We start from the raw sequence: 19,504 nt of genomic DNA on the forward strand, positions 1-19,504 counted from the left end.
CCTTCGCGACACGGAGACCCGCTTAGGCCCGCGCAGCCAATCGCGGACTTCGGCCGAGACAGGCGCAGCCAATGAATGGCCGGTCCAGTGCGTTGTGCCGGTGCCCGCCCACCAATCCCGACCTCGGCCCCTCCTCCGCCTCGGAGCGGGGCGCCTCCCTTAAGGGGCGGGGCGCCTCCCTTAAGGGGCGGGGGCGGCGGCGGCAGTCCTGGGCTTCGCGCGGCTGGCGTGCCGGGAGCCCGTCGTGCTGCAGCCCTTCTCCCTCTTGGATCCCCTGTCCTCTTCCCCTTTCCCGCCCCGGCCCACGGTGCGAGGCTGGGAGCCGCCGCCCGGGCCGCGCCGCGGTGAGTGACCGACCCCCCCAGCCCCTGGGCCTGCCTCCCGGCCAGTGCGAAACCTCGACCCTCACAGCCCCATTCTGTGGGAGGAGGAGAATCCTCCGTTGCAAGTCGTGGGGTTCTGTCCCCTCTCCCCTCCCTCCTCTGGACTTTCGAATCCGTGTTGTAACCCGCGGAGGCCAAGGAGTGTATGTAGGGGTTGGGGAAGGCTGTGTTGGGACGCCCTCTGCGAGGATGCAGGTTCGCCTGCCTCCTGGGGCTCGCCGCTCCAAGTGTCATAACTTTTTGTTCTCCGACCCACTTCGGGGGCCCCTCAGACTGCCTCCCAGGCCTTCCCCATGTCCATGACTACCTCCTGGCGACCTCAACACGCTAATTATACAACCGGACCGTCCTTCTGGGGAGCAATGCCACTTGGGAATGAAAGGTTTAAAAGAAACTGTCCCCTGACTCTTGTGCCCCGCCATACTGAGACAACCAACCAGGAAACAAAAAGTCCTCACAGGTTCCCGGTTTTGCGCCCCTATCTGAGACTTGTAAACTGGAAGAAAACCCAAGCCTGAGACTTGCTTGAAAGTCAGTGATGGCCTAGATGATGTTTTTTTTATGAGCCTTTTCGTCATGTGTTTGAAGTCCATTTATAGCTACAGTATTAGGATAGGGAGACAGTAATTGCAAAAGCCAGAAATCTAAAAATTAAAATACATACATACCCTAAACTTTACAATTGGAAGTAGATTTCACCAATCTTGGGTGTGGTTTAACTCGTCTTTTCTAGTATTAACTGCACCCTGAGAACTTTTTAAAAAGCTGAATGCCTGTGTCCCAGCCCACTAACCGCCTGGGAATGGGGAGGAGGGTGGTCTTTTAAGTTTCCCAGGTAATTTTATTCTGCCACTCTACATGAGAGCAACTCACTTTGATCATGTGTTATTTCCAGTTTGGCTTTCTTCAGAGTGAATCAAGATTGGACACGTGGAAGCCACCTGAATGGAGCATACCCAATTCAGCCTTCTAAAGTTGCCTTGCCCACTCCTAACTGGGCAGGGTTTTAATGCATACACTTGAATTAGTCTCTTCAAAGCATTTTTTTTTTAAATCTAGTTTTACCCTAGCTCATGCTGGTCTGAAATTTGTGGTCCTCCTGAGTTGGCTTGGCCTTCTTTGTTGACTTTGTTTTCATATTTTAATAGGTTTTCATGATGCTTCATGACATTATTCTACAAATAACCAGAGATGGGCGCTACGCAGGGCATACGCAGTTGTAGAAGCACACTGTTGCAGGCACACAGACACCTGAATAGAGGCAGTATTGTTGCACTGGAGAATAGCGAGCCTTGAGGAGCCAGGACACTGCGGGTGCTACTCATGTAATCTTGTGGGTCTTCAGCCAGGCTTCTGAACCGCTCGGCACCTTCCCGCCCAGCTGCTGCCACAGATGCTCCCTCTAGACAGTCTCATTCTTGACTCCTTCTCTTTCCACTTTTTTTTCTGATTTACTGTTTAAACTGATTGTTCACTTTTAAGTAAGACACTGCCTTCATTAAATTAGGAACGCTGTAGGGTAGATTTTGAAGCTGGCTTCTTGGCAGTGTTATCTGACATACTTTTATTTTTTAAGTCATAATTTTTCAGAAGGTCTGCCACTTTTAACAAAAGATTGATTTACGTGTATGTGTGTGTGCCTGTGTGAGTTTGTATGATCAGGAGCCCATGGTAGCTAGAAGGGCTGTGGATCCCCTGAAACTGGACGTACAGGTGATTATGAGTCATTAAATGCGGGTGCCAGGAACTGAACCTGTGCTGAGTCGCCATCTCCAGCCCAGGGCTCTGAACATTTTTATATGATTCCCAGAGAAAGTTCATAATCTAAAAAGTTCAACTGAAGGGCTGGAGAGATGGCTCAGTGGTTAAGAGCATTGCCTGCTCTTCCAAAGGTCCTGAGTTCAATTCCCGGCATCCACATGGTGGCTCACAACCATCTGGAATGAGGTCTGGTGCCCTCTTCTGGCCTGCAGACATACACACAGACAGAATATTGTATACATAATAAATAAATAAATAAATATTTTTTTTAAAAAAAAGTTCAACTGAAGCACATAGTGAAACGTTACAAAGTCCTTACAGCCCTGACCACTGCGTCACGCAGACACACCTTAGGCAGTGTTTCTTCTGTGAATAAAGACTTAGGGACTTGAGCAGGATCAGACCTAGTTTTCCACGTTATCTTCCACTTCAGTACAAGCCTACGTTTACCCAGAACACCCCAGTCCTGTTTCCCCTCCCAGCGAATGGATGCCTAAGCTGCCAGGTCAGGCACCCGTTCTTTCCTTCCGCCTGGGCCGCAGAAGGCGGGGAGATGTGCTGATTTACATTAACAATTAAGCAGAATACTGTATTTGACATGTGCAACAAGGGTGCAGATGTGATTATATTCATAATAGATACATCACCACCATCTCTGCCCCAGTCTAAAATGGAGGCCCAAGAAAACTGACAGTTAGTTGTAGAGTCTATCCTACGTGTCATCTCTGTTTCTTTCTCTTTACCTAGCTCTGGCTGTCCTGGAACTCACTCTGTAGACCAGGCTGGGTTCAGATTCAGAGATCCACCTGCCTCTGCCTTCCAAGTGTTGAGACTGAAGGTGTGCACCACCATGCCTGGCCCTCTACTTGCCATCTTATAAGCCATCCTGGTTGCACTATGCCCCCAATTTAAAAAGATTTTTCCAGAAGATTACCAGCTATACAGCTATATCCTGATTTAAAGTAACATTCTAAAAAAAATAAAAAATAAAATAACATTCTAGCCAGTCATAGTGATGTACACCTTTAATCCCAGCACTCAGGAGGCAGAGGCCAGCTTGGTCTACTACAGAAGGAGTACCAGGACGACCACAGCTACATAGAGAAACCCTGTCTCAAAATAAATATTAATAATAATAAAAGCCAACATTCTATCTCAGGAATTCTGCTCCAACTTCTGTACATTGAGAGCCAGATATAGATCATATGCTACAATGTTGGATTGTGAGAATCAAATATAGACTGTACACTAAGATGTTGTAATAGTGTACATTGTACTGCTTATGCTATGAGAAGATGAAGGACAGCAGACCTCACGAATAAGATGCTGCTTGAGACTTGGAACTGCAATACCTCATAGTCTCTTACGTCAGCTCTCCTTTTCACACTGACTAGACTATTTCTTGGCTACAACTTATGGGAGCTGGTTCTCTTTTCACCATGTGTTCTAGGAATCAAATTGTAGGCTTTGCTGAAAGTGCCCTTATCCCTGAGACTTAACCTATGGCCCTATTTTCTATTGTCTGTGCACCACATCCATGCAATGCCCACAGCGGCCAGAAGAGGGCACTGGATCCTCTGGGACTTCTGGAACTGAGCCTGGGCCCTCTGGAAGAGTGGCCAGGTGCTCTTAAGCACTGAGTCTTCTCTCTAGACCCCCCCCCCTTTTTTTTTCTCAAAGCAGCAAAATCCATTCTGAAATTGTATCCAAACCCTAAACTATAGAATATAAAATCACGAGAGCTGGAGCTGTGTAGCTCAGTGGTGAAGTGCTTGCCTACCAGATGACCCTGGCTTCTACCCCAGTGTAGACTTCCTGGGTGGGCACCTCTATTTTCTGAGAGGAAGAAACTAAGCCTTGGGTGAAATTGTTTGGCTAAGGACCAACAGCGGTTTTTTTTTGTTTGTTTGTTTTTGTTGTTGTTTGTTTTGTTTTTTTCTCCTGAGACAGGGTTTCTCTGTAGCTTTTGAGCCTGTCCTGGAACTAGCTCTTATAGACCAGGCTGGCCTTGAACTCACAGAGATCCGCCTGCCTCTGCCTCGCAAGTGCTGGGATTAAAGGTGTGCACCACCATCGCCTGGCAGACAAACAGCATTCTAGGAAGCAGGGACATCGCAGGAAATCTCAAGTCTGCCATACCCCAACCCTCCCCTCTCTAAAAGCTGCTGTTTCTGACGATACTGCATGACATACAGTAGATGCTTGGTGACAATATGTAACTTTTCTATGCATGAAGAATTCTTTACATAGGAGGGAAGTGGAGGTCATTAGGGTTTCAGTGACTTACCTAACTTCTCTGAGCTAACTGCTAAGTAGCAGGAGCCAAGAATTCATAAGCTGCTTCCACATAGACTGTCTCATCTCCTGTAAAGAAGCCTTTAAGTGTACTCTTTAGGATCTCCATGGACTCTAGTCTATTAGACTTAGCTGTTAAAAGCTATGGCAAACAAACACTAAAATGACTGTGAAGTTTTGTAATCCTCTAGTGGGGATGGCTCAGCAGTTAAGAGCACTTGTTGCTCTTGCAGAGGACCTGAATTCCATTCCCAGTACCCACATGGCAGTTCATATCCAACTGTAACTCCAGTTCCAGGGGAACTGGTACCCTCTTCTGACCTTTGAGGGCACCAAGGACACATGTGTCATATACATACAGATAAAACATTCATAAAATATAATTAAAAAAGTTTTTAGAGATTAAAGTAAATAAAGCCCCTAAGGGTTTAATACCTCTTGGTGTTACAGCACTTGCCTAGCCTGGAGGTCTCCAAAGTGAAAACAGGAGCTCCTTATACACTGCCCTTCGTGGACTTGAAATTTGTTGTCTCACTCAGTAGTAGCATTCACATGGACTCCTTTCCCATTCTGAAAAGGCCAGAAGTGATACAAACATCAATGGGATTCCTCCAGGAATAAACCATGATGTGCTAAAATCTCTCTAATGCCAAAGAAGGGAGCTGAATGAAAATTTCTATAGAATATTCTGGGAGCTTGCTTCACAAGCATTGAAGAATGAGTAGGTCCCTTTGCCTATAACCCTGGAAGCAGTGCTGCTGCTGCTGCTGTGGGGCTTGCAGGAGCTAGCCTCAGAGTTTAATGAGCCTGTCCACCTGGGTTTGAGGAGCAAGCTGGACCAGAGATGAGAGCCCTTTTGCCCATTTGGAGTGGGCTGTTAGTGGGGGTTCATCTCTGGGCTCCCTAGAGAGGCTGGCTGTAAGAGGAGACTTGGAGAAGCGATAACCTCTGGTAAGCTGACTTGTGGGAGAAAATTTCTCTCTCCCCAAGATCCAACCCAAGGGGAATAAGCTGTATTTCAAGATCTTGGCTTCAAAATCTTCCTACCCGAGTGGGGGGACGGATAGACACATGGGGCTAAGTGTAGTACCCCCATTCTGTTTCCTTGTTGGCTTTTTGTATGTTTTGAGGCAGGGTTTAGTTTAGACTGTCCTTGAACTCTTGGATTCCTAGTGCCACTGACTAACCTTCAAGTGCTGGGTTGTAAGTATACATTCCCATGCCTGCCTAATCACCAAGTACCAGGTTGTATGTAGGTATACATGCCCATGCTGACTTGATAGCCTGTTTTCCTGTCTCCATGTTCTGAGGGCAAGGGTTTTAAGTATACATTCCTATGCCTGACTAATCACCAAGTACCAGGTTGTATGTAGGTAAACACGCCCATGCTGACTTGATAGCCTGTTTTCCTGTCTCCATGTTCTGGGAGCAAGGGTTTTAAGTATACATTCCCATGCCTGACTAATCACCAAGTACCAGGTTGTATGTAGGTAAACACGCCCATGCCGACTTGATAGCCTGTTTTCCTGTCTCCATGTTCTGGGAGCAATTCGAGATTGTTAGCACTAAAGAGTAATCATTATGAGACTACTGCATGATGTCTGGTTTTGTGGTTTGATATTCAGTCTGTGAGTACTGTTCCATTTCATGAACTTCAAGAGGAGAGTTGTCTGATAGCTTTCAGAAGCAAATTGAAATTGGAAAGGCAAAGGCTTTGGGAGGATAACATTTTTCCTTAGTCTCTAAAGACAGAATTTTGTCATATGACTTGGGGTTGTTTTTATCACACCTTTTTTTGTTTGTTTGGTTTTTGTTTTGTCTTGTTTTTGTTTTTTTTTTCAAGACAGGGTTTCCCTGTGTAACAGTTCTAGCTGTCCTGGAACTAGCTCTTGTCGACCAGGCTGACCTCGAACTCACAGGGATTCGCCTGCCCTTGCCTCCTGAGTGCTGGGATTAAAGGCATGCACCACCACCGCCCAGCTATCCCAACTTCTATGGACTTTGTGTTTCATATAAAGAACTATGAATTCTCAGGGGAAAGAAAAAAAAAACCAAAACTCCTGTGAATCATGGCAGGTTCTGATGACTTGACAAGATTGTGAAAATTGAGAAATGATTGAAGCATTTTAGGAGCAATACAACATGATTCAGACAGAAAATTGTTTGGTTGGAGGCTGGAGAGATGGCTCAGCCTGCTCTTCCAAAAGTTTGAGTTCAATTCCCAGCAACCACATGGTGGCTCACAGCCACCTGTAATGAGATCTGTAAAGAGATCTGGTGCCCTCTTCTGGCCTTCAGGCATGCACACAGGCAGAACACTGTATACATAATAAATAAATCTTAAAAAAATTGTTTGGTGTCTAGCAGTTTGTTAAAAATTAAAAGATGGGCCAGAAGCGCCTCAGTGATGGAGCTGTTTTTCTTCTTCTTACAGCTGTCTCTGAAGGGCACAAGTCAGAGCACGCCATGCCTAACAAAGATACCAGCAGTCTTAACAGCTCGGCAGCAGGGCTCATCTGCCTCCCTCCAATCTCTGAGGAGCTGCAGCTTGTGTGGACTCAAGCAGCGCAAACCAGTGAGCTGGATGGAAATGAACACCTGCTACAAACCTTCAGCTACTTTCCCTATCCAAGCCTGGCAGATATTGCTCTCCTCTGCCTGCGATACGGGCTACAGATGGAGAAGGTAAAGACCTGGTTCATGGCCCAACGCCTCCGCTGTGGCATCAGCTGGTCATCTGAAGAGATAGAAGAGACTCGCGCCCGAGTGGTGTACCACAGAGATCAGCTCCATTTCAAATCTCTTCTCGCTTTCACGCATCATGCAGTGCAGCCCCCACAGGAGATGCCTCCAGTGCCCTCCCCAGAACAGGCTGCTCTTGGACTCTGTCCTTTGGCTCGTAGTGAGCCCATCCAGATGAAAGGATTGAAGGTTGAGCCTGAGGAACTCTCTCAGGTACCACAGCTGCCACAGAGTCACCAGAAAGTGAAGGAACCTCTGGTGACAGGCAGCAGAGCATTCTCCCGCCAGTCAGGTTTTTGTCAGGATCTTCAGATCAGTGGACTCTCTGAGGAGCATGCAGAAATGGGTTCCGATCAGTCATGTGGTGGAGGGACTGCTTCCTGGAATCATTCCACCGCTGTCCATCAGCCATGTGCTGGGGATAAACCCCCGTCGGTCTCATTACTTGTCAGTAGTTGTAAGGAAGAGTCCACACCTAATGGGACACCTCCATCTCCCTCTTTCCAAGTATCAGCTAATGGAACTACTGCTACTCCTAAACCCCTCCAGCCTTTGGGCTATATCCCACAGTCATTCCCACCTAGTGAACAGGCACCATCGACACAGGTAGAACCACCCTGGCCCCAAAGGCTACGAAATAACTCAGTAGCAAGTAGGGTTGGCCCCACAGAATACCTTTCGCCAGATATGCAACACCAGCGAAAGAATAAGCGTAAAACCAAAGAACAGCTGGCCATCCTCAAATCCTTTTTTCTACAGTGCCAATGGGCACGACGAGAAGATTACCATAAATTAGAACAGATCACTGGTTTACCTCGCCCTGAGATCATTCAATGGTTTGGAGACACCCGATATGCCTTGAAGCATGGACAGCTGAAATGGTTTCGGGACAATGCAGTACTTGGTACCTCTACTTTTCAAGATCCAGCCATTCCCACAACATCAACTCATTCCTTGAAAGAATGGGCCAAGACACCACCTCTGCCAGCCCCACCACCCCTACCAGACATACAGCCTTTAACACCACCTCTGCCAGCCCCACCACTCCCACCAGACATACGACCTTTAGAGAGGTACTGGGCAGCCCACCAGCAGCTGCAGGAAGCTGATATCCTTAAACTAAGTCAGGTATCAAGACTTAGCACTCAGCAAGTGCTGGATTGGTTTGGCTCTCGATCGTCTGAGCCAGCAGAGGTGGTAGTTTGTCTAGATGAAGAGGAGGAGGAAGAGGATGAAGAACTGCCAGAAGATGGTGAGGAAGAGGAGGAGGAAGATGATGACGATGATGCCATATAGGACTGCAGGAGGTTGAGGAAGAAAAGGGTCTGTTACTGAAAGACGAACCACCTTATTGACCATTTAAACCCTTTTTAAATACTCTGTCACAAAGAACTAAAAGCTCTGTGTTCTTCAGAGTGGGCAAGGCAGGATAGTAGTTTGACAGTAGACTGGGGAGGTGACCAGGATACAAACTAAGGTATTGGACTAATATAAACCCAGTTCTCTAGCCTCAGTGTGGAGAGGACCAGGGATCTGGGCAAACAATGGCTGGAAAAGGCTCTTGCTCTCCTCTTGTTCTTTTTCTTTAGTATGCTCTTCATGTCTCAACCCCACACATCTACATGGAACTTAGTATGGAATGAAGTATTGTGATCCAACTTAGGATCCCAGCACACCCCAAATCCCACAATCTGTCAGAAAATACAGGCGGCTTTGTGCCGTTCCTGTCTTTCTGAGCATATACCCATGCATATTGCAGCTAGGATTTGCAATGTCCATTTTGTTATAGATATTTCCTCATACCAGTTTGATGTTTTTACTTGTCACTTACACAGAAGCAGATACTTCTTCCTTCTACTACTAGAACCAATCTGCCTTCTACCATTTATTTCTATGAAATCCCCTCTTTGCTCATTATTGTCTCAGGGTAAATCTGAAAAATTTTAAGAATCAGATTGTGAATATTAGCCTATATATTTATTGGAGGTGGGAATTAGGGGATTTGACCTTTAAAGTATGATGAGCCAGGCATGGTTCCTGTGGTTACAACACTTGGCAGGTGGAGGCAGGAAGATCAAGGAGTTGAAGGCCAGCCTGGACTATGTAAGAGCCTGTCTTGAAACAGTGTCACTGTGTGACAGAGAAGGATGGTAGGGATGTTACAGTTTGGATTTACAAACGACATCACTTTCTGTCCAGATTGATAGAGATTGTTGGTTTTTGTGTTTTTTCTTTTTTTGCTACTGGTTCAATCTGTATCTAACAAGAAATGTTTCCCTCTTTATAGGATCTTTCTTGGGGACAGAAGGACCATGGTCTTCTAACTCAATGATGTTCTAGAATAAATGTCAACACTAGGGATCACTGGTAACAGTGGGTTAGTCACCTGAAAATAGAGTGAAAGCCCCAAATTGCTAAAATAAAAAAAAGGCCAAAAATAAAAATTTTTCTTTTCTCTACTTTGCTGCTCCTATGGTTTAAAGATCTCTATGTATATATACACACATGTATCATGTGTGTGTGTGTGTGTTTCTGGTTTTTCGAGACAGATTTCCTCTGTGTATCTTTGGCTGTTTGGGAATTCAACTCTGCAGACCAGGCTGGTTTTGACCTCAGATTCGCCTGCCTCTGCTACTTTTGAGTGCTGGAATTAAAGGTGTATACCATGTCTTTTTTTTTTTTTTAATAGATTTGCCTTGAACTCACGGTGAAGCTATGGCTCTTGTTGAACTTCTGATCCTCCTGCTTCTACCTCCCAAGAGCTGAATATAAGTATGTGCCTTCATGCCCAGCTTATGCACTACTGGGGATCAAATCCAGGTCTTTGTGTATGGTAGGCAGACACTCTGCCAATGGGCTACATCTATACCCAATCAGAGTTGAGGGATTTAATGTAGTCAAGTCCATTAACATCTGATTTAAGGGCTGGGTGTGTGGTTCAGTGACAGATCTCTTGCCTACCATGTATGACACATAATTTCAAGCCCAGCACACTTTAAAATGGTTTATGATTTAGTTAATTTTTATTATTTAAAGATTCAGAACACATTTCAGTAAATTAAATAAAAATAAAAAACCAGAAGACAGTAAGCATCTGTCAGCACACACATGGTTCCCAGCATCAGACTGGTGGGATTTATTGATGCTTCAGTTGGGACAATAGGCTGTAACTCCACTTGCTCAGTCCACTGTTCTAGAACCTGCAATAGCAAGAGTTGCAGTAGCCATAAAAGTATCCTCTTTTATGATTCTTTTCTTCTTTATTAATCTACATACTTTAGTAAGCTGGAAACCTATTCTACCTATTGTTCTAACAAAGGAAAATCAAAACATTTCATAGCAACTGGATGTAGAAGAAACAATAGGTAAAATAAATATAAATTAGGACAAGGAATAGTTGATATTGATTAACATTGGCAACAGGAAAGGAAAGTGAAATTTAGAAAATGAACCAGGATAAGTATATTATCTAGCCTCTCTATCCACAAGCATGAGGCCAAGAATTTCTGCTACTTTAGTTTCAAACTAGGAAAGGCAGTACATATGGGGAAGAGATAATTATCCTCCTGAAGCCTAGTATAAGACCTAAAAGCTTTCTTGTGCATTGATATAAGTAAGACAGTCACTGAGATGGCTTAGAGGGTAAAGGCACTTGCTGCCAAGCCCAGTGACCTAGCTGGGTCCCCAGGACAGATGTGGAAAGAACTGACACAAGTTGTCCTCTGACCCGAACAGGTACATACACAAAATTAATAAAAAATTCAAGGGCCTGGAGAAATGGCTCAGCAGTTTAGCATGCTTTGTGCTTGTCAGAAGGCCCAAGCTAGGTTCCCCAGTGTCCATTCAGAGAGCTCACAAACTCTGGCTGAAGGGATGTCACACTCTTTTGGCCTCCAAGGGCACATGTACTACAAGCACCCATATGCACACACACTATTTACATTAAAAAAATGTTTTGGAGATAAAAATATAAAGTGCAAGAGAACAAGCTGCAGAATGAAACCAAGAAACAACAGTATACATTTTCAAACCCTATATCCCCTAGTGGGTACGGACACTGAAGTCCATCCTTGAGTAGTATGCATACATAGATCAAACCTGGAAAAGGGATGTCTATCTGGAAATGCTCCATCCTTCTCTCCTGGCTAATCCCATCTGCCTCTGTTGGTAGAATGTCTGCAGCAGAGAACAGATTTCCATGTCATGACAAAACAGACAAGTTAGCGGTGTTTCCAACCATTAAAGTTGAGTGGAACAAAACTAACTGCCATTGCTTCCCCATGGCATCTCCTCATTGTATGATGACTAACTGTAGTAATATGGGTGTGGCGGGGCTGAGTCCCTAGCACCCTGCTGCCCGCAAGGCTAGCTTTACCCGAAATAATTACACGGACACTGTATTCTTTTAAATACTGCTTGACTCTTTAGCACTAGCCCTTTTCTTGGCTAACTCTCGCACCTGGACTAACCCATTTCCAATAATATGTGTCGCACCCCAAGGTGCGCTTACCGGGAAGATTCTAGCCTACGTCCATCCTGGGTCGGAGCTTCATCATCGCGTATGCCTCAGAGAGCAGAGCTCTCGCCTCTGCCCGCATGAGTGGAGCATCTCGTGTCTCTCTGAGAGGAGAGCTGTGGAGTCTGACCTCACTTCCTCTTCCGCCCAGCTTTCTGCTCCGTTCACTCCTCCCCCTACGTTCTAACCTATCAGGGCAAGCAGCTTCTTTATTTAATTAACCAATGCCTTCCTCCATCAACTAACTTCCAAAATTTTGTTTTAGAGACAGGGTCTCACTATTCCTGTTTTCCTAGGGCTTGTCTATGTAGACCAGGCTGCCCTCGAACTCCCAGAGTTCTGCCTGCCTGTTTCCCAAGTGCAGATATTAAAGGTGTGTGCCACCATGCCCAGCCCAAACTGAGATTTGATACATCCTACATGATAAGGGTTTTATTGCTACTTAAGAAACTCTAGAATATTCCAGTGCTTTGTGATGATAATGTCAAATGTAGTAGAAACATCTAATTGGGTGGCCTGCTTACAGTTCAGAGGCTTAGTCCACTATCAACATGGTGGGGAGCATGGTGGCATGTACACGAAAGTGCTGGCTACATTTTGGCTAGCAGGGAACAGGAAGTCAATTGACTGCCACATTGAAGGAAGACTGAGCAAAAGACATCTCAAAGCCCACCCACACAGTGACAATAGTTTCTTCAACAAGCCTTACCTCCTAATAGTGCTACTCCCATTGGGAGTCATTTCCTTTCAGACAACCACATTCCACTCCTTGGCCCCCAAAGGCTGATAGCCATATCATAATGCAAAAAAAAATGCATTCAGTCCAACTTCAAAAGTTCCCATAGCCTCTAACAGTCTCAAATTTGTTTCAAAGTCCAAAGTTTCTTCAGAGATTCATGCAATCTCTTAATTGTAATACCCTTATAAATATCATAATAAAAAAGATCACATACTTCCAAATGCAGAATAGGGCGCATAGTGAGAAAATACTGGACCAAACCAGCTGTGTAAACTAAACTCTGCAGCTCCATGTCTGATGTCCAACTCCTTTCAGCTGTGTTGACTGTAGCACACTTTTTTCTTGGGTTTATTTTATTCCCTGTTAGTAACTCTCCTTGACAGGTATCCCAATACTCTGGCATCTCTAACAACTTGGGTTCTCCAAGGCAATCCAGGCTTCAATTTCATAGCTTCACTCAATGGCCTCTCTATTAGGCTTCCATTCAGGGACACCCAACACATGCCAGGCCTCCACGGCTTTACTTGATAACTCCTTTCTTCTATCCTTAACACTCTGCTACTTACTGAGGCTGGAACATGGCCCACTTGTTCTATTACATCTTCACCAGCTTTTTGTCTTTCACTGCCTAAGCTTGGCTGTCCTGAAACTATAGACCAGGCTGGCCTCAGATCTGCCAGCCTCTGCCTTCACAGTGCTAGGATTAAAGGTGTGCCCCACCACACCCAGCTCTTACTTAACCTTTTTAGTTTCTTTCCGGAAGTTGGAAACTTAGTTGGGTGGGATCCTGCCTGAGGTCACCACTCCTTTTATTCCATTTCTTAATCCATTTATCTCCTTGAACATAGGATTTAGCTCCATTCCACTTCCTGGTGCTCTTTTTCTCCTCAAAATTTACCCTGCTCAGCTTGCTCCTTTTCATTATAATTCTTCATTAGAATTATCACTAACATCCACACAACAGAGTATATATACTAGGCCATTTTGAGATCTCTTCCAATGGAGTTAATCCACAACTCTTCACTTTAGCCTCTGGCAGACTCTTCAGACAAGGGCACCTGGCAGCCACTTTCTTCACTTATATATCACAAGAATGATCTCTAAGCAACATGCTGTAATGGATTAATTAAAAATGCTGTGGGAATCCCTGGTGGCTGCAGTGGCAGAAACACTGCAGGTCCCCGAGCTGTGGCAGTGGACCATGTGGCAGCAGACAGCGAACAGTGGGTCTCGAGAGCAGGCAGGCCCAGGCAGAGACAGTTCCCTGAGTGGCTGCAGCAGGCCATGAGAAGAGACAGACAGATGGGCATGCCATGCAGAGTGAGATTGGATATTTATTTAGTGGGTTTTAGAAGGGGAAGGGAGAAGGGGAGAAGAACAGAGAGGCAGAGAGAAAGAGAGAGAGAGAAGGGGAAAGGGGAGAAGTGGGAAGAGGCAGAAGTTGCTTCTTCAAGAGGGAGACAGAAAAAAAGAGACTCAGGCTGCAAGCAGGAAGGAAGATCTGCCTGCCTCAGAGGAAGAGGTGGGGGGAGTAGGGAGTGGGTGTGGCTTATCTCTTAAAGGAACAGAACAGATCATTACACATACTAAAAATTTTTTCATCTGAAACCTCTTAAGTGAGCCCCAGAGGTTCAAATAACTATTACTACCTTGTCTTCCATGCTTGTACTAGTATAGTCCATTAAGCAGTGTTTAAAGCATTCCACTGCTTTCATAACCCAAATTACCAGTCTAAATTCCTCCAAATAAACACATGGTCAGGCCTATTACAGCAATATCCAAGTCCCTGGTACTAACTTGTTTTAGTTAGAGGTTTTATTGCTGTGAAGAGAAAACCATAACCACTGCAACTCTTATAAGGAAAGCATTTAATTGGGATGGCTTGCTTAGAGTTCAGACCATCATCATGGTGGGGAGCATGGTAGCATGCAAGTGCTGGCTACATTTTGGCTTGCAGGGAATAGGAAGTCAAGTGTCACACTGAGGGGAGCTTGAATAAAAACCAAAAAACCCCTCAGAGCCCACACCACAGTGACATACTTCTCCAACAAGGCCACACCTAATAGTTCCACTCCCTTTGGGGGTCATTTTCTTTCAGACTACAACACTTCCTATCCATACATTTTTTTGTATTTACATATATATGTCTGTGTATTTGCTTGTATGTATGCAAACAGAATCATCAGACCTAAAATACTCCTTTTGAGTTACCTGTCAGTAAGGTAGAACATTAAAACTGAGACCATCCTGAGAAACACCTGATATCACTCGCCAATGGTTATATACCGTCACCCTCAGCCTTTAGTGTGAAGGTCTAACTTCAAGAGTTCTATGCACATACGAGTTTGGCTAGTCAGACATCACCTGTAAGGCTGGAAGATGGAAACCAGGAAGATTCTCTGGTGTGGCTCTGCTCTCCCTCTGACCTAAAGGACAGGACAGAATTGTGACAGACAATTTACTTGTGCAATTTCTTAGTCATGTTACTTGTGGGCCACAATATCTAGTGAGTGCTTAAAGAATAATACTTGGAAAGGGAGACTATTAAGTAGCTTGGCACAGTGGTGTATGCCTGTAATCCCAATATCTGTAAAGGTCGAGGAAGAAGAATGATGATTTTGAGACCAACCTGGCCATAGAAAGTTTAAGGCCAGCCTGGACGATATGGGAAGACATGTATGTGTGTGTGTTTAAAGTACATACCTGCAGTCCTGTGATCCCAGCCCTTTGGAGACTAGCCTAGCCTCACTTACAATGGGAATTCCAGGCCAGCCAGGGTTAATGAAAGAAACCCTGTCTGAAAACAATCAGCTAAGCACTTTGAGAAATGATTTTCTTTCTCATGCCAACAAGGCTATATACGCCGGCATGCGGACAGAACAGTCTGAGGCTGAAGTTTAACTAGAGTGGAAGGAGGCAGTATAAAAATGTGGGTGAGCGGCTGAAAAGACAGCAGGGCTGGTAACAGCAGTACTTTAAAAACAGACACTGCATTTAAACCTTTGGAACTGAACTGCCAGCATGTTCAATTAAAAATCCAGTGGATGTCAGAGGACAAACTTTGAGGGGTTAGTTTTCTTGCCTTCCATCATACTATTTACATACCTGTGGGTTCTAGAGATCAAACTCAAGTCACCAGACTTGGCAGAAAGCCTGTACCGGATGAGCCCTCTTACCACACCTCAACATGGGATGTAGAAAAAAGCCAAAACTAGTGGTATATGCCTGTTATTAAAAAACTTGGGAGGTAGATGCATGGCAATCACCAAGTTTTCAGTAAACCTGAACCTCACTGATGGTTTAAGGCTACCTGACCTGCACAACAAGATCTTGTCCTAGGAAACCTAATTTGTGATTAGGACACATAGTAAGGCCCTGGTCCTGAATTTCATCCATAGTTTGAGGGGGGCCATGGAGGAAGGAACCAGCCTAATCCTACAGGCCAACCTGCATATAATAGGATTCGACTGGTGACAGGTTTGTACTGTTCAGACAAAATTCAGACCTTCCTCTCACTTTTAAAGGAAACTTGAAAACATTAACTCACCAGAATTGCTGGGAGTGAGGACTCTTGTGTGGCCTGAGTCCCCACTGAGGAATGGTCTATAAGAAACTCCCTGTCCAGAGGAGGCAGGTGAAGGTCTAAGAAATGGAAATAATAGCATCAATAAAACTAGAATTATACCATCCCAACTGTAATCCCAGGGGTGGGAATCCACAGAGGCAGAAGGACTGAAGCAAGTTCAAGTCCAGGCTGGTCTACATAGTGAGTGGAGAGCCAGGGTTATAGACCAAGACATTGTCTCAAAAACTAATCAACCACCACCAACAATAACAAAGGTAAACTCAATAGAGGAAAGATCAAGGTAGACGTGTATGTGAAGAGTGAGTCTTTAAGCTGGGTGGTGGTAGTGCACATCTTTAATCCCAGCACTTGGGAGGCAGAGGCAGGCAGAGCTCTGTGAGTTTGAGGCCAGCCTGGTCTACAAAAGCTAGTTCCAGGACAGGGTCCAAAAGCTACAGAGAAACCCTGTCTTGAAAAACAAAACAAAAAAAGTCTTTAGATCAGAGAGAAAATACCCTGCCTACAATGGAGAAGACATAACTTGAATGCCTATTATACATAGTATTCTCCATCTTCTCATAAACTGTATAAACTGTGGATTATGAATGCCACTAGGATAGGCCATCAGATAAGGAGCTCTAGGCATGCTGGCAGAATCACTGTGAACACATCTCCAGAAAAGGAAACAAGACATTAAGCATGGTTGTGCTCGCCTGTGAGCCCAGAACTTGGGAAGCAGAGGCAGGAGGAAGACTAGGAATTCAAGTTACATAGTGAGTTTGAGGTCAGCCTGAGCTACATGAGACCCTGCCTCAAAAACTAATGCACACAAAAAGGAAGTTGTAATGTTACTTACCTGTAAGAGAGGCTATGAGTTGAACCTGGGGAAGGGGTTTCTGGAAAGAATAATTATGACAGATAATTCAGAAGGGATTCAAGGGCCAGTGCGAAAGAAATGGGGTCAAAGATTTTTTGTTGTTGTTGTTGTATATATTTTAAGGTTATGGTGAATGGTAAATTAAAAGGCTCATAAGTCACTTAGCAGCACCTCACAAAGGTACTCTTTTCCCTTTCTGGATATGGAGAACAGGACCCATTGCTGCCTTGAAGTGCTTTAATATGTCTGTACTTTCTTTGGCTTTTCCTTTAAGATGGTACTGAAAGTATAGCTAAAGACAAGAGTCATGAAATTGTCTAGGAGAGACATCAGTGAAAAGAAAGTGACACAGAACTTCAAACATGATCCTCAGAATCCATAAGGGGAAAGTTTGCAAAATCAGTTAGAATATCATTTCAGAACTCTTTAAATTATAAAGATCTAGTGGCAATCTGGAAAATGTACATTAATAAAAATAGAAAACTGTGAGTGTGAGTAAAAGCAGCTAACGTTATAACCTTTCAGCTATATTCATGTGCTGTGGGAGCTCCTTTAAGATACCAGTCCACTTGGGCATGGTCTCTTATACCATAAATGCAGCTGTAAAACATGCACTTGCTCTCTTGCTTCCGACTCTCACTTCCAGCTGCTAGACTCTGTTCCTGTTCCCTGTTTGTGCAGAGGACTGTTATCAAGGACAGTGATCTGTAAGCCTCCCCTAAATAAGTAATCCTTTATTATTCATAATTCTGAACTAGTGTGGGATTATTTTGTGACTTCTGCCATCATCTGGCACCTGAATGTGGGGACCAGTCCACACTTTTTGGGATCAGTCCGCCAGCCTCACGGCGTGTTGGGCACTGACTCTCCTGCCCATGACTTCAGCTGGCCCTCAGATGCAGCAGGCTGCTCAGTGTTCCCCAGCTTGTGACCCACATGCCAGCCCACACACTGCTGCCTGTGATCCCCACAGTGCACACAGTCTGCAACTTCCACTGATGGAAAACTTTGGGTTTCCTCTTTATCCTGGACCCCAACTCTTGGAATTGTTTGATCGCCTTAGTAACTGTTGTAATTTGTTAAACAAAGCATATTTTTCAGTACCTAAATAAGCAACACCTGCTGTTCAATGCTGCTACCATCTCTCGGCCACGTGGCTGCAACTGCGACACCTGCTGGCCGATAACGATTATTACACCTACTCCAATTCATTGTAATTGCCTTACGACAGGTAAGATCTGAAAAATTACAAAAAATGACTGATAACATCCAAGAGTTCAATAACCATTTTGTATATATTATGGAAGGTATTGTGCAAGACTTATGCTATTTTCCTTTCTATTATTAGATTCTAGAAATTAGCTTTGTTTTCAATATTATCTCATTAAAAATGGTTCAATACTATGGAAAGAGAAGAAATTAACTGAAAGAATTTATGCTGTTGAATCTAACTGTCAGACAGGAATTTATTGAAATTGATGAGCAAGGGCAAAAGGTACAATGACAGAAGTTAGCCTCATCAGAATGTGCCAGACCCCTGGCATATCTGGTAATTTCCTCAGAAAGACCATCTGACACAAAGTACCCTAAGGTAGTCAAAGCATATGCATGGGAACCAATACATATGAGTTATGTAAAAGAAATAAAAACAAGCAATAGCTTTTTATGGGGGTACATTCACCTCTGTCAGGGAAATAGTGAAAATGTGGGCTTCAAGCACTTAGGCCACCCTACACGATTAGATTCAATTAATCTCAGCAGTCCTAGAAAATGGACCTCAGCTGCTTTGGAAGTGTTATTGGAGAAAAGAGGCAAAAATTTTAGAACAACAGGGGAAAGCAAAAGGATTTGAGACTTCCCAAGATCAAATTCTTGGCGAGGGTCATTACTCTGATCCTCAGGGACAGGCTCGCCATGACGAATGTACCTCCTCCATATGTAGTACAGCAGCTTTAAATGCTTGGGACAGGATTCAGGAACCAGGAAAGAGGATTAGGTCTATATTAGGGTTAAACAAGGACAGAGAGAACCCTTTATTGACTTCTTACAAAGATTGATTAAAGCTGTACAATTAGGAGTGACAGAACCTGAAGCTAGATGTGCACTAATTGAATCCTTGACTTCTGAAAATGTCAACTTAGAATGTAGTGTAGTAATAAGCGGCGGGCTGCGTCCCGCCACCCTGCTAACTTTACACCCGAAATAATTACACGGAAACTGTATTCTTTCAAACACTGCCTGACCCGTTAGTTTCAGTTTCTTACTGGCTAGCTCTTACATATTGCTCTAACCCATTTCTATTAATCTGTGTAGCCCACGAGCTGGCTTAACAGGAATGATCTTAACCTGCATCTACCTGGAGTGGGAGAATCATGGTGACTCTCTGACTCAGCTTCTTTCTCCCAGCATTCTGTTCTGTTTACTCCACCCACCTAAGGGTGGGTCTATCAAATGGGCCTAGGCAGTTTCTTTATTAATAAGAAATCACCCCCTCATCAATGTAGGAATATCCTTAGACCTTTAAAGGCTAGATCAGCACCCATTGATAAATGGATCTTGCATACAATGAATGTTGAAACATTTGACTATGGTACTGAAGCTTGGGTAGGAGAAGTGATTTCCAATG

At 44.5% G+C, this 19,504-nt stretch overlaps 2 protein-coding genes across 7 annotated transcripts in view; one reads left to right on the forward strand and one right to left on the reverse strand.

Annotated features, from left to right (window-relative positions):
* The first annotated feature begins 275 nt into the window (after positions 1 to 275).
* On the forward strand, positions 276 to 9,696 carry Homez (homeobox and leucine zipper encoding). The gene is made up of 3 exons (XM_013354904.2): positions 276 to 344; positions 6,874 to 8,504; positions 9,469 to 9,696. Exon 2 carries the CDS (start codon positions 6,906 to 6,908, stop codon positions 8,475 to 8,477), a length of 1,572 nt encoding a protein of 523 aa, XP_013210358.1. The 5' UTR covers positions 276 to 344; positions 6,874 to 6,905; the 3' UTR covers positions 8,478 to 8,504; positions 9,469 to 9,696.
* A 487-nt stretch (positions 9,697 to 10,183) lies between these two features.
* Rnf212b (ring finger protein 212B) overlaps positions 10,184 to 19,504 on the reverse strand; it is a 50,777-nt gene continuing 41,456 nt past the window's right edge. For 2 of the 6 annotated variants that reach the window (XM_026777691.1, XM_005370474.3), the window contains 5 exons: positions 16,858 to 16,897; positions 15,984 to 16,078; positions 14,801 to 14,862; positions 11,280 to 11,357; positions 10,184 to 10,381 (listed from right to left, as the gene is read on the reverse strand). In XM_026777691.1, the coding sequence (XP_026633492.1) occupies positions 11,327 to 11,357; positions 14,801 to 14,862; positions 15,984 to 16,078; positions 16,858 to 16,897 (228 nt within the window). In that variant the 3' untranslated portion in view covers positions 10,184 to 10,381; positions 11,280 to 11,326. The other 4 variants (XM_026777689.1, XM_026777693.1, XM_026777690.1 and 1 more) reach the window with 4 other exon arrangements.

This window comes from Microtus ochrogaster, unplaced genomic scaffold, assembly GCF_000317375.1.
Source record: "Microtus ochrogaster isolate Prairie Vole_2 unplaced genomic scaffold, MicOch1.0 UNK80, whole genome shotgun sequence".
Lineage (NCBI taxonomy): Eukaryota > Metazoa > Chordata > Mammalia > Rodentia > Cricetidae > Microtus > Microtus ochrogaster.

Coding starts and splice junctions, on each gene's coding strand:
- Homez (XM_013354904.2), top strand. CDS start 6,906: ATGCCTAACAAAGATACCAGCAGTCTTAACAGCTCGGCAGCAGGGCTC.